Consider the following 14378-nt stretch of genomic DNA (forward strand, 5'->3'; position numbering starts at 1 on the left):
CACTGTTGACAAAATTTTATTTTATTTAAAAGAATGTCATTAGAAATATGTTTATCACTTTAAAACTTTTGTGACCGTGTTTTGGCGATTTGCAGTGTTTTTCGTTTGGGTGTTGAAGAAATAAGGAAGCAAGTTCTTGAAAGGGGCTAATAAATGAAACACAACGTATCTAGAACATGTTTATTCTTACACTAAGTACTGTAAGGCAACGCAAGGCCGTGGAAACTCCATTTATTTGTACTGTTATTGATTTTGTAGCGCTGTGTACTTACAACTAAACCGATATGTTGGTCTCAAAACAACTCAACATAGTGCAATGAGTCAGTAATCCGTCATGACCGGAGAGAGATCAGGCGCAGGACCAATGGCTTTATATGGTTCCCGAGTCGCAGGGGTATCGCACCGCCAACACCTGATTCTGAACTGGGAGTGAGTAATTTTTAAGATGGAAACAGTCACAATTGTTTTTGCGTGACCTGAGATTCGAATTCGGGTCCTCAGCGCGGTAGTCGTGCCGTGTATTCATTACAACTACGCCACCAAGACACTCAAAATTACATATCACTTTACTGATATTTTTTTTACAGATATATAATTGACAGTCGTAAGTTGCTTTCAGACCAACAACACGATTCAAGCTAACAATATATACACTAGGTTTACATGATATGTCGTATTATTGTATAAAGTTCAAAGCCGAAATTACATCGACGCTTGTGATATTTTAAGAATACATTTCTTTCAATTAAGTACAACATATAATTAATATTAATTTTGCTCATTTTTCTGATATCCGTCATAGCCTACCATCCTCTGAGGATGTCTAACGACGACGCAACGTGACATGACGTCGCGGCACTCCACTGTAACATGTATTGTCGTTCAGTAACAATTATAAACTTCACATTGAATTTTCGTCAAATCATAATTTTGTGTCGAGAGAGTTTGAAGTGTTGACAGAGATTACAATATTTCTATAGATTATAGAATTAACGTCATAAAGAATATGTCATCAGAATGCTAGTTTAACAATATTTTAACATGAAATAAGTAAATGTGGCGTATGATATACTTGTTTCTGATAACCTTCCGAAACCGATTTGTTTATGTATGTAGTAACAAGTTGCAAGATGTTTAATGAAAGAAGAAAAAATCAACTCCCCGAGCAACAAGTTATCCTTATTGATAGTACATAACAGTTCCAAATATAACAGAGAAGATGTCTCTCCCCTAATATACAATCATATTGTGTAACCTCGGAGCGCGCCACTATAATTTACTACCGCGTACAAAACCTGTATGTATCCGCTACCCTCTCACTCGATGTCTTGACTACAAATATACATACAGAAACAATTCGGTTTCATCTTTACAACTTTGTACGTGATACATCATATAATTTCTTCGAAAAAATTACATAAAACGCTTTCGCGTAGTAAGAGAAAAACAAAATACACACATACTGAGATTTATGAAACCACAAGTCGGAATCACAAAACAGTTTTATAATCTGTGTAACTCGACTGTTTCGCAGACATATATTCACAAAACATTTTATGCTTATGAAAAATTCTGAAATGTGAACCAGATTCTTGATTCTTGATCATTCAGATCTTGATCATAGTTGGAGAGCCAAATTATCGAACGCTACAACACTAGCTATGTTTTTTCTGCAACATTTTTAACGTCCTGTTACGTCATTACTCATTAATGAGAAATAGTAATAATAGTTTCGGTAAAAAACTGTAATCAACTGTCAAACTTATGAAGAATTCAAGATCTTCATCATTTTCATATATTATTATATAACTAAACGAGACAAGCGTGTAATTCAAAATTCTTACCGTTTCGAATTCAAGCATATTTCACGTTGTCCTAACAGTTGCTCATATAAGTCATTACTACCGTCTCGTGCGAGTCACCACGACCGTCACCGGGTGACGCTCTACAGGTACTAGCAATAAATCAAAGCATTCAGAATAACAAGGAGATGTTTCACTAAGTGTTATGATATTTGGTCGGCCAAGTTTCAGTATTCATTCAGAGGTAGATAACATTTATTTACATTGAAACCGAGTTTGAAGGTTAGATCTTTTGCAACGCCATCAGAAAAAGCGGAATAAAATACACCAACATACAAATTTGTCCCTACACCTAACCCTTGAGAGACGGCCATCAACTACACGTTAATACAGAATACAGTTAATACTTGACATAATGTGGTTAATTTCCCTTGTGACCAATAATTTAAAGAGTGTGACCTTCAAATCGGTTCCTCTAAACTAAAATCTAAGGCAAGGAGCTAGATAAAATAGTGCTATTTTATTAAACATTTCATCAGATTGTTGCCAGTTTTTACCAACATTATATAACATATAACGGTCAACAAACTGTGATCCTTAATGTATTGAGTTGCAATTTGCGATATACCTTTGATTTGGTTGGACAACCTAAATTAAATATGTTGATAAAAACCAGCATTACAGTCTAGGAATAAAGATATAACCATTTAGAGTAAAAGATACAATCTGTGTTCCTATTTTTAAGGTGACTTACATAAATTCTTTTGTACTGTTACTGTTATTTTTTTTTGTATTTTCGGATCATAAATAATATAAACAAATCAAGATCTCTGCAAAAAAACTAAGTATATCGTTTTGAATCCGCGAGTGGAACAAGGAACATCAAACAGATGTTAATTTATATTTTTATCAATACTGTAAAATAATATTTTTACCAATTATTATAATACATAAGAATAGTAACAATATAATTAAAAACAGTTATTACACTAAATATTTTCCATTCCGCGTTTCTGACCCTGAATTTCGGTTGTAAGATTTAAAATATAGAAGCATAAAACTTTTGCGACGTGGTCGTGCAGAGCGAGGGCAAAAGCCGACAAATACTTTAATGTGTACTCGTGGTAAGTTATCACCATCCAATAAAGATATTCCTTAAGAAATATCAGTGCCTCGTCGACCTTTGAGAAAAACAAAATGGGGAATTTAGTTGCTCCTCACTTAAACCAGGTTCCATGAAGCTGCCGATTCATCACTCTTACGTGAAAAAAAAGCTTTCATTTTAAATATATTCATGTAGTTAAACAAATTGCAATAATACATTTCGTAATAGAGTCCGGTCGTAACAGAGCCCCGCCCTGCACGGCGGTCGCCAAAGCTTTTGTGCGTGAATTTTGTAGACTAATAAAGGTATAGTTATTTAAAATACGCGTGCAATTAATGTGACGCAACATCTAAACTATGTGCCTCCCATTTTGTTACGTATAGTAAAGTATCGACGTTGAAACCGGTTGTAGGGGGCTGAAGGCAAACGTAGGGGCGTGAATTTTTGTATAGAAATGTCATGTAATACTCAGTTTTGCATTGTGGGTCTTTTTGGGGAGATTCTTATTATTGCTAGCCTAAAAAGAGGCTAATGCTCTATAAAGGGACAGAACTAAAAGGTGATACAATTTAGACAATTTTTAAAATTTCTAATAAACTCAGTACTATGTATTTATATTCATACTTTGAAGAAAGGAATATATTTTTGTTGCTTCAGTGCCCCTACCACGGTCCCTAAACATTTCAAACACGCAACAAAATCGAAAAAATACAACAACAAAGTACACCTAAACCTTTAGAAATAATAAATATTTACAAGTAATGAGTATCACTATTGTCCTATATTTAATTATAATTATGCTAACATGGCAACATCAAATTGGCTAAGTGCTCTCGTGGTAGAAAAATAGGAGTCGCGAGACGCGGCGCGGTGTGGCGGGCGGGGGGAACAAGATAGATTACAAGATCGAAGGCATATCTACAGGCTCTAACCACCATATCCAACAAACTATCCCAATCCCTTCTTTCGATCTATCTCAAAAATGGACCAATCAGAACAAAGCTTTTTTTCGCATGCTTACAAATGTGTTATTGTCATTGGTTTATTCATGGAATTGGATTGCGCATTGAAATTGGGATATTTTATTGAAAACGGTAAGTCTCCTAGTTCCCGTAATCCAGTTATGTCAACAACACGTATTTCAATAGGGTTGTGAACAAATTATCCGTAAACAAGTCCTATTCTAATAGAACTGTAATAGTTTCACTAACACTTTTTTGTCTAATATTAGCTGCCATTATTTATATAATGCAGTATTTATGCGCTTTGTCATAATAATAATCACGTATTTCATGTAAACCCCCCGATCACCAAACCACGTCCTCTCATAGTATAGCTAAGTGTTGTGTGAGGAGTAAGTACAATTTTAAGCCAATACCAACTGTATGTGGGCCCACAACTTAACAAAAATAAACTACTAGCTGCCTTCCTGGAACATTATGTCAACGCTACGCGCTAGAGGAACTGTGAGCTGCAGACCTTTAAAGAAGGAAGGGTATTAAGGAGGGAGATACAATTTAACGAAAACAGAATATCTGAGTTAATTTTGTTAAGTTGCAATCACACATATTTAAATAACATTGTATTATTTTAAACCATTCCATTACCAAAAAAACTTGATATGATAACAGAAAATACAATTAAAGTATTTTGTAACATTTTTTTCCTATTTATTTATTTAAAATATAACTATATGTCTAAGGCACTGTTATTACAAGTGTAAAGTACATAGAAATAGCTGCTATTCAATGTGTTATTTATAACAGTTATTTTAACCAACCGTTTCGTTATTACGTAATAGCGCGTTGTCTAAAACGTTGTGCACACCCGTTATTGTAACCGTTTCGTTCGCGTTGGCATCACAGTCGATAGCAGGTAGATCGTCTATACCCGAATTCAGATTAGTTATGTTCAAACTAGTATTTTCGTTATTATTATTGGCGTTGTCCAACGTTACACCAGTATCGACGTTATTATTAGCGTTGTCATTGGTGGTAACAGTGTTATTGTTATCGTTACCAGTCATGCCAGTGTTGCTGCCGCCTGAAGCCAAGTCGTCGTAGCATGGTGGCATTTCGACGTTGTTCCGCGCCTCCTCGTCAACCCTCGCCTCGCGGTTCAACCCTTCCCTGCTCAAGTACTCCGGCGGCGGTCCGTACAGCTTGTACCTCATCGCTTCCGTATACGGCGGGGGTCGGACAGACCCGTCGGGCATGACGGGGTAATTCTCAAAATCAGCCCCTAGGAGCCTAATAGTTCTGCCATTTAGCGTGTAAGTGTCCGTCGAGTTTAGCCTTACGAAATCTAGGTCATTGATGTTAATCTCGGCGACATTGGGCGTGTCGGGCCGCCTGTCTCGGCTAAAGCTAGGCAACGTGAACTGAAACCTACCTAGTTGCAGGGTGAGACGTTGTCGGTCAATTTGATCCATGACCCTCTCCAAGGTGTTCCTCCTCATGGCCCTTCTCCGGAAGTAGTCGACGGGCGTCGCGTGGTAGTTGAGATCCCTGCCGGAATCCGGGGTCTCTGGGTTGGCGAAGAAGAACTCCGAGTTGAGGTCGCAGTAGGTGGGACTCCTGTAGTTCTGCAACTGGCCCCGGGTTGGCGAGTTGTTGAGGGATGATGAGCGCACGTTAGTCATCTCCACGTCGGTTGGCTGGGTCGGTACCTGGAAATGGGAGTAACATGAAGTTTTTAACGCAAGCTGTATTTATAATTGGCTGACCTGATGATAATGCCCAAGGTTATGTTGTGAATGTTTAAGGAACAGAATATTGGTAAGATGGAAAAGCGAAGAGTGTTACAGGCTGCACACTATATGACTGTTTATGCATATAAAATTTGTGGGAGTGTTTACAGACATTTATCATCAGCCTAAAGGATGTATCGTCTCGTTTTTCAAATGTATAAAAAATTTAGAAGTACTTACAGGTCTGTACCGGGAGGAGAATATAGCGGTGAGTCTGGCGAGGCCGAAGCCCCCGGGCCGCGGCTCCGGCTCGGGGGCGGCGGGCGGTGCCGGCGGACACTCCACGTTACACTAAAATTCATGTTAACTTAAAATTATTTCTGCACAAACAGACTATCTTTGCTGTTAAAAATGGTTTACACGTTTTTTTTAAACCTTGGTAATTGCGATTTGTTGTATCGAAATAACTGTGTCGACCTAAATGTCCGCATTCATCGCATGTCTACTTATTCCCCCTTATATTCTTAAACATACTTCCAAAATCTAAATTGTGTTTACTTCTACATGGCATGCGATGGTAAATATTGCAATTTAAATAATATTATGTAGACCCTATCGTCCCCCAACGATATAGCTGTGTTCGTGGTGTACATTACCTGCAGCGGAGTCCTGGCGGGTGAGCTGGCGTCCTGTGCGTCTGCGGGCGGGTCCGCGCCCTCCTCGTGCAGCAGGCGCGACGACTCGTAGCGCGGCGGGTACCGAGCCTGGGAACGTACGGGACTCGGGTCAAACACAACAACTTAACTTGTTACCATTGCATTTTAGAATGTGGTTAAATAATATATGTTATTATTGAGTTTTATTTTTGCAGCCCGCTATATATGCAATAGGCATACATTTGAGATTCGCCATCACTTTATAATTGATGTTTTTATGCTGACAACAATGTTGATGGTAATGACATTTTCATGGACGATATGGATGATACTGGCGTTGTGATGGCGGTGTGTCGGTACCTGCGCGTAGGCGGCGTAGTGCGCGCTGTAGTGGCGGCTGGTGGCGCGCTCTGCGTGCGCGTAGCTGCGCAGCGCCGCGCGCTTCATGTGCATCTTGCAGATGGCGGACACCAGCAGCACCACCGCGATCATGAAGATCAACGCGCACGCTGCAACACGACACGTATGCACACTAATTAACAACTATACACATAGCTGGACACCTCAGGCAGAATATTACAAAATATATTTCCTACGATATTATATTGTCCCTTGACAATAAACTAATTATAGCATAATATTAGTTTATCACACTTCTCATCAACAGAGAACTTACTCAAAACCACGAAATCAGAAACTTACCCGTGACAGTGTATATAGTTGACTGAATGAAACCGTAATCGTCCGGTGCATGACGATCCTCGAACTGCGGCGGGAACTCCACGTCCACGTATCCTGGGAAGGATATATAAATACTGGATAGAGTATGCACTATGTATTCTGAACTTAAATACTAATTGTGAATAATGACAAAAGGTTAATATTAGCAAAAGTAATTATAATGAGTAATAGGAATGTTTAAGGCAAAAGTAATATCAAAGATAATGACATTGACGAGATTGGCAATATTGATGGCGTTCATAAAAAATACGCAAATGTGATATTTATTTGTCCGCAGATTGACAACATTGATGATTACGACGTTACCTTCTAACCGCGAGTATCTCGGGTACTCGTTGCAGCAGTCGGGCTGCTGGCACAGCGGGCTGGCGCTGCGACAACATGCCGCCTCCGAGATGCACCGGCCGCTGGAGCAGTTCAGCTTGTCGCTCCCTGATCGCGAGAAATTATAATCTTACATGTATTCATTGCTCAACATTGAAACGTAGAAAATTATCACCTGATATTAATAGCGTACCATATAAAACAGAGAATAAAAATGAAATAAATATGTTTTCTTAATTAGATTTTGTACATAATTTTACAGGAACAAAATCGTTTCAAATACGTATATGGAAATATATTGATATATGATTTATTTGTTGCGGTTAGTAATTACTCTCCGCGTTGTGTGTATAGTGAGTGGTACTGACGCGAGCAGACGCGCTCGGCGCACATGGCGACGTGCTCGTCCTCGCCGCGCAGGCAGTCGGTGCGGCCGTCGCACACGTAGGCGGGCAGCACGCACCGCGACCCGCACCAGAACGCGCCGCGCGCGCACTGCAGCGGACCTGCGCACACACACACACACACGTTACACCTTCACGTGCACAGATATTATGTCACAATTTACTTATTATATACTACGTCACAATTACCTTCAAAATTAATATAATAATACTATTTATACTTTGTGCACAACTGAAGTTAGTAGAATTAACTGTTGTAAAGTTGTACGCACCCCTGGTCTGCACGAGTATGTACTTGGTGACGCTGAAGGGCGGCGCGGAGCACATGTACTGCCCGCTGTCCGACACCTGCAGATCTACCTTCGTCAACTTACTCTTCGACTCCCATGGCTCCGTGAAGTACTGGCTGCGAGATAGTTAGAATTAGAATATGGGTTACAAACAATAGAATGTAATGACCAACTCTAATTGAGACTAGCTGACATAATTCTGGCTGCCATTAAGGGATACAATATTTTTCATGTATAGACATTATAGGTCGACTACATTGTATACAGCACTAGGTTAGTGCAATCACTTTGTTGTACACAAACTGAATTAAAGATGGCCAGACCATAATGCTATATCAATACTGGTAGGTGAATGATTTGTTTAATTCCTCACCATGATATATAAAATAAAAAGAAAATTTGGTTAAAAGTTTATTAGTACTAGTAGTAGTACCAACTAGAAAACATGCAACACATTGGACCCTTACCTGGAAGGCATGCTAGTATTTCTAGGTATATAATTCCACACATAGTTCCTGGAGGCTATTTCGCCCTTCAGCTCGCACACAAGCGTTAAGTTGTCGTGGACCCTTTTCACTAGCACGTCGGTGTAGCCCGGCTCGCCGAGACTGTACAGCATGAGGGAGGGCGGCGGAGGGAGCAGGTCTGATGTACCTGTAACAAAATAACAGTTATTAATATTCCTGATTATGTTTTAAATATAATTTGATTGCTAGAAAATAACAGTGGAGATAGTCGGCGCTTCTCTCGAAGCATTAATTCGTATTAACATGCAATGAAATAATCAAATAGAAGAATAAGAGAAATTGGAAATATATTCTATACTTAGCTAAGTAATGTTTATGAATATGGGCATAAGCACTAATTTTGCTGATGGAGGATATATTTTATATCAGCCTGAATAGCGACCACTATACACAAGGTGTTAAAACCCGTCATAGTGGTATGTAAGTGTGTCGCATTTCGTGCTAAAGCTTTGTATATCCGGTTCCAAGGCCGTCATAATTGGGTCAACAGCCGAGGGGATTACATCTCGTCAATCGACATTCAATTGGACCCCACTCCACTTACCATTAGGTGCAGCGGAGTCACTTTGCTGTGCTCATATTAAAAAAACAACTTGTGTTAGCTCTAAATATAATTGTATATTATTGTTATTATTGTGGGAACCAAAGAACAATATGCAATTAAACTTTTTTATTTAAAACCATTTATCAAAACAGTACTACCAGAGGTAGCTTTATTATTTGTAACAACAGTGCAAACATGATTTAGTTTTCAAATTACTTGATGACTGAATAGAGACAAGAAATATTGTCAAGAATAGTTATTGCATTAATCCCATAAAATTACTATTCTTATTTAAAGTTAATTAGTTACAAATAATTGTCAACAATAAAGCCTTATGCCACAATTTGACCGGTCTGTCTGTACAATTTTCAAATGACAAGTCTTCCTATACACCCCTGAACCACTGTTTACCCAATAGGGTACCAGACTCATTTTTGTTCTTTACTATTATCAAATATTTATATAATATAAATTATAACACAGAAGGAATTATTAAAATCTGGTAAAAAATCAACAAGTTATAAGTCTTTGAATTTCGGTGGAAGGGGTAATTAACAAGAAACAGAAAAGAGACGAAATATCCACATGTGACGTCATCGGGAATTACGACGCGTGCGAAAAAAAGAGATGTAGCGATATCCCCACATCGCGCCCACTTCTGCACATTACAATATTTTAAATATGAATTACTCGCAAATTTTTTAACCAATTGTTATGCAGTTTTTTCGTATTATTAACCATTACATATAGAATAATGTACAAAATCAAGCATAGACCGGTCCCCTATTAGACCACTGGAAAATTTTTATCTCAGAAAATCATTTTCATACAGCAGCAGCAACAGCTTTTAATAATAAACTTTAAATTAGTTCATAATCATAATATCATATACTGTGCCTGTCCTATGGTGTCCTGTACTGAAAAGATTTAAGCCTTAATCCACCACACTGCCCTAGTAAGCATAGGCAAACGTCACACCCTCAAAATTCTTACGGGGAACTTTTCCCATATGCACATTTCATCAAAATGTTTTCCTTCACCAATAAAGCAAACAGAAATTCACAAAGAATATACACAAATAACTTTTTTCCAGAACAGTCCTTGGGTTTGAACCTGCAGACATTTGTTTGGGTAGACCATTCCACTCCCGATTAAGCTATTGCTGCTCATTTAAATACAATACTTGTGGTAAATTTTTTGTCTGAAGATTTTAACCATTCAACGTAGTTCATATTTTTTTTTTTATATAAGTTCTAATTTCCATTTTACTCATATAAATTTAAATATTAATTGTGTATTTAGGCAAAAACTACTGCATAATGAATAAAATTGAGTAAGACTTCAGAACATTGTAAAATATTATTAATCAGGGAGTAGGGGGTTTTAGGGGGACGTGGGACATGAAAAACTAAATATATACGATAAGATACACATGTCTCCCTGTTAATGTATCAAAAAACTATTAGTAGTTATCTACCTGCTTTATAGAATATATACTAGCCCATCCCTGAAAGCCACTTGTTAGTACAGAACACTATTACAATGTGTATTGTATTGTTATTTATATTCAAATATTTTGTATTATAGATTGGTTGTGCTATTTATGAATTTATTATTTATGTACATTAATATTATCTGCAAACACCTATCCGACCCTTTTTCGAGTTATGGATCTTTCTCATACAGCCATAAATAAAAATTAATGTCCCCACAAAAGGCACACCCGTTAATTATTTAAATAAAAGGACTGTTATGTATAAGTGAAAGCAATTATGTTCAAAACAAACACCGTTACTTGTTAGAAATAATATGATCGAATGTGAAAAAAATGCTACACCATTTTTCATATCTTTACAGAAATTAACGCAAATTTACGGAAAACCTTATACTTAATTGATACACAGAACCTTTAAAGGCCGTCGGCTGTAATATCAAGGCCTTTCAGGCGAAATATAGCCTCGGAATTCTTAAAATTCGATAAATTATTTTGGTACATGTTACGATTTTTCGACAGATTTTGCAGAAATTGCTTGCATTAATAATAGTACTTACATGTTATTGGGCAAAACGTAAACGAAATAACACATAACAATACATGATAATACGACGAAAACATTTTTATTTACTCTTTAAACATTTTTCTATATTGACGTTCAACCAAAGTACGCCATTTTTGTTTCGGTGAGATAAAACGTTCCGGCATGAAATTCCTGTGGTAAGATTATAAACAATAAAGTAAAATTTTTGGATTTGTCTAAAATAAATATTATTTTGTCTTTATTGTACATCGTAAAACATCTTTAAGACTTTGCAAAAGTATATATTTATCTTTAATTATTCAATACTACAAATTAAAATTGAAACGGTCAGTGTTAAAATAAAATTTCTGCGTATATAGAATTATTAACTGCATTCCTTTTCAAGTTTTTTCATACACACCTAGATGTGTAATAATTATAATTCTATTGAATACATATATTAATTTAACGTTTGTACAAATCAATAATAATTACATGTTTTAATTTGATTAAAGTAACATAAATAGGTTTTTAAGCTGCTTTGCGGTGTATCTTTAGCTTTAAATTTTTTATCATAATGCTTTGACGTTTGCCAGCATCAATGACGTGTTCCAAGATTCATTTTCAATATTTTCAGCAACAAATGCATATTAGAAACAAATAGCGCTATACATTTCCAATGTATTTGAAGACTATGACAAGTTTAGGACCGCTATGAGTGTACTTTGCGCAAATACACACAATATTAGTCAACACTCAACATTGAAGATTTATTTACGTTATTTCAATAATAATAATTAAAAACAAAATAATAAAATGGATCTAAGCAGACTCCCTAATGACAAAAAACTGCAGCTTTGCAGATGGTATTTCAGAGGTACGTCATATCTTATTGATTTATTTCAAAAGGTAGGTAGACACTGCAATTCGCGTATTTTTATTAATTTTGACTGAAAGAATGCAAATATTACTAAATGTAAGTGCAGCTTCACTACTATCACTAATTTGTTGATTGCCTTATCTATTGAATTACAAAGAGAAAAGATATATTCATGGCATGTGAGTACGAAATTATGACTAAAACAAGGCGGAGAATTATAGGTGTTCACTAATGCACATTGGTGAATCCCTCCCTCATCCAAATATTTATTTTCTATTAAATAATGTTTATTGATAGGTACAAAAAATCTGCATTTTGTTGTGTTTTTATACCACTGATTAAAGAAGCAATGCTCAATATATTTCATCTTACAATTAAAGAGTTTTGTTTACAGTTGGCTGTATGTTCTTGCCATTTGTATGGGCAGTCAATGCAGTGTGGTTCTTCAAAGAGGCATTTGTAAAACCACCTTATGATGAACAAAAACAAATAAAAAAATGTAAGTATAAATAATGGCCATTTTACATATTTAATGTGAATTTATCTTTAAAAAAAATCAAGTTAAGTTGAGGGAATAAAGCAGGTACAGAGATTGTTTTAGAGGAAACATTTCGACATTAAATAATTCCACTACATCAATAATTTCTTCTATACTAGTGGTGTAACCACACTGCTGAAGACTCATGCTAAACTCATGAAATGGGACCCTTCACCAGTGTAAAATCTGGCAACGTTTTTAGAGGTTGCAATAAGTTTGTTTTTGTTAACACTACCTATTGCTTTATAGTAAATTGTGGATAATGTGGGCTGTACATTTATGTAAATGTTGATAGTTACTATAGTTTATAAATTTTGTTATGCAATTGTTTGTTATGCCAAAATAAATAAATCTGTAGAATAGCCTGAACAACAAGGTCCAAGGCACACCAGGGCCCAAAGGCAAGTTGGTCCTCTTCCTCATGGGTTAGGGGCCATTTAAAGTCAGGGGCCTGGGGCATTTTGCCATTCTGTCACCTTATATTTATGCCCAAGTCCTATATTCAGAATTCAGAAAAAAAAATCAAAGGTCACATAAACACACTATGATAAGACTCAAGACCTAACTAACAATATGCATTTCTTTTCAGATGTGGTTATGAGCGTGGTAGGGGCTACCACATGGATTGTGGTGCTCACAGTTTGGGTGATAATATTCCAACTGCAGCGGGTAGCTTGGGGGGAGGTGGGGGATGCGCTCTCATTCATAGTGCCACTTGGCCGAGCTTAATAATTTTTTTTAGCCTGGTTATTCTTGCAGTTGGCACTGTAGATACATTTTGGGGGTCACAACCCCCCACTATCCCACAATGGTTTTTCCACAATTACAGTGTTTTCTCAATGAATTAACGGTTTAACTTATTATCTGGTGTTTTCTGTAGCACCAGAGTTCACCTGCTTAGTCTAACAATGTGCTGTTAAATGTTGTATAGACTGTTAGACAATTATTCTGATATTTTTTTTTACTTTCCCAATGAATGAGAACAGGCTTGATGCCTATCATTTCTGAAATTAATTTATTCTAATGAAATAATTTTAAGTATCTAGTAAATATATATTTTTTTACAACTATGAAATAACTGTTAGTACCCTAAATAACAATATGGCAAGTGATATCTAAAAAGTGTCCCTTAACTATTGGTCTGAATTGGGCCATCTGCCTATATTCTTTTCTTGTTTCTGAATTTCATGACACCCTGGCTATGCATTGCTTTGCCAGACTATGGCTTAATTTACGTCGCGTAATTCAAACTGTAAATCCATATAAGCATATTTTGTTGAGTTAGTATAAAAGGTTAAAAAAGAAATCTATATCGGCGTAAATTACGCCTAGTCCTTTGTAACGGGAAGTGAGTTTATGCTGTTATTTTGTCTCTTTCTAGTTTAAAATTAATGCTATAGAAATAGACAGGACACACAATAGTATTGTTTTCAATGTTTCGATAATACATATATTACACAATAAGCAGAACTTTAAGCTTTTATTTTGGCACTAGAATTGAAGATAGTAATAGTAATATGTAAAAACTGTTGATAACTCGTTACTAAAGTTAAGGAGAATTGTAAGAAATATTTATTTATTGTAAATAAATGACATTCCAAAAGCCTGGTGTAAATATATTATTTATAATGATGATATCTCATGAAGAAAGGAAGCCTTTACGCGTCCAGGACTCGAAGGGTTAACTTCTGGTTAAACAACCAGTCACCAGGACTTGGTGGATGACCTCTTGCCGTTTCACTGTTGCTGGCATAATATAATATGTTAACACTACCACGAAATGCACGAATATAGACAATATATTATTTTGTGCAAAACATATTTCATCAGAATAGATGCATTCCGTTTTTCATTAATTTT

The 14378-nt window shown here is 36.4% G+C and overlaps 2 protein-coding genes across 3 annotated transcripts; one reads left to right on the forward strand and one right to left on the reverse strand.

Annotated features, from left to right (window-relative positions):
• Positions 1-166: 166 nt before the first annotated feature.
• On the reverse strand, positions 167-11279 carry LOC115447033. Its single transcript, XM_030173926.2, has 10 exons — positions 11135-11279; positions 8479-8665; positions 7994-8127; positions 7686-7823; positions 7300-7425; positions 6955-7047; positions 6613-6761; positions 6253-6360; positions 5837-5947; positions 167-5575 (listed from the first exon to the last, which is right to left on the reverse strand). Exons 1-10 carry the CDS (start codon positions 11196-11198, stop codon positions 4679-4681), a joined length of 2007 nt encoding a protein of 668 aa, XP_030029786.2. The 5' UTR covers positions 11199-11279; the 3' UTR covers positions 167-4678.
• Positions 11280-11763: 484 nt separating this feature from the next.
• On the forward strand, positions 11764-14123 carry LOC115447024 (gamma-secretase subunit pen-2). Of its 2 annotated transcripts, none has more exons than XM_030173911.2 (3): positions 11764-11977; positions 12375-12479; positions 13108-14123. In XM_030173911.2, exons 1-3 carry the CDS (start codon positions 11917-11919, stop codon positions 13245-13247), a joined length of 306 nt encoding a protein of 101 aa, XP_030029771.1. In that variant the 5' UTR covers positions 11764-11916; the 3' UTR covers positions 13248-14123. The 2 variants fall into 2 exon arrangements, with proteins under 2 accessions (XP_030029771.1, XP_030029772.1); XM_030173912.2 differs by lacking the exon at positions 11764-11977 and adding an exon at positions 12065-12159.
• The last annotated feature ends 255 nt before the right edge of the window (positions 14124-14378 follow it).

This window comes from Manduca sexta, chromosome 28, assembly GCF_014839805.1.
Source record: "Manduca sexta isolate Smith_Timp_Sample1 chromosome 28, JHU_Msex_v1.0, whole genome shotgun sequence".
Lineage (NCBI taxonomy): Eukaryota > Metazoa > Arthropoda > Insecta > Lepidoptera > Sphingidae > Manduca > Manduca sexta.

What these genes read in the sequence shown, in the direction of transcription:
- LOC115447024 (XM_030173911.2), top strand. Translation starts at nt 11,917, where the DNA reads ATGGATCTAAGCAGACTCCCTAATGACAAAAAACTGCAGCTTTGCAGA. An exon ending in TTGCAGATGGTATTTCAGAG is followed by an intron (nt 11,978 to 12,374) that starts GTACGTCATATC and finishes TTTTGTTTACAG; the next exon opens with TTGGCTGTATGTTCTTGCCA. An exon ending in ACAAAAACAAATAAAAAAAT is followed by an intron (nt 12,480 to 13,107) that starts GTAAGTATAAAT and finishes ATTTCTTTTCAG; the next exon opens with ATGTGGTTATGAGCGTGGTA.
- LOC115447033 (XM_030173926.2), bottom strand. Translation starts at nt 11,198, where the DNA reads ATGTTTTCGTCGTATTATCATGTATTGTTATGTGTTATTTCGTTTACG. An exon ending in GAGATACTCGCGGTTAGAAG is followed by an intron (nt 7,048 to 7,299) that starts GTAACGTCGTAA and finishes TATCCTTCCCAG; the next exon opens with GATACGTGGACGTGGAGTTC. An exon ending in AACTATATACACTGTCACGG is followed by an intron (nt 6,762 to 6,954) that starts GTAAGTTTCTGA and finishes GTCGTGTTGCAG; the next exon opens with CGTGCGCGTTGATCTTCATG.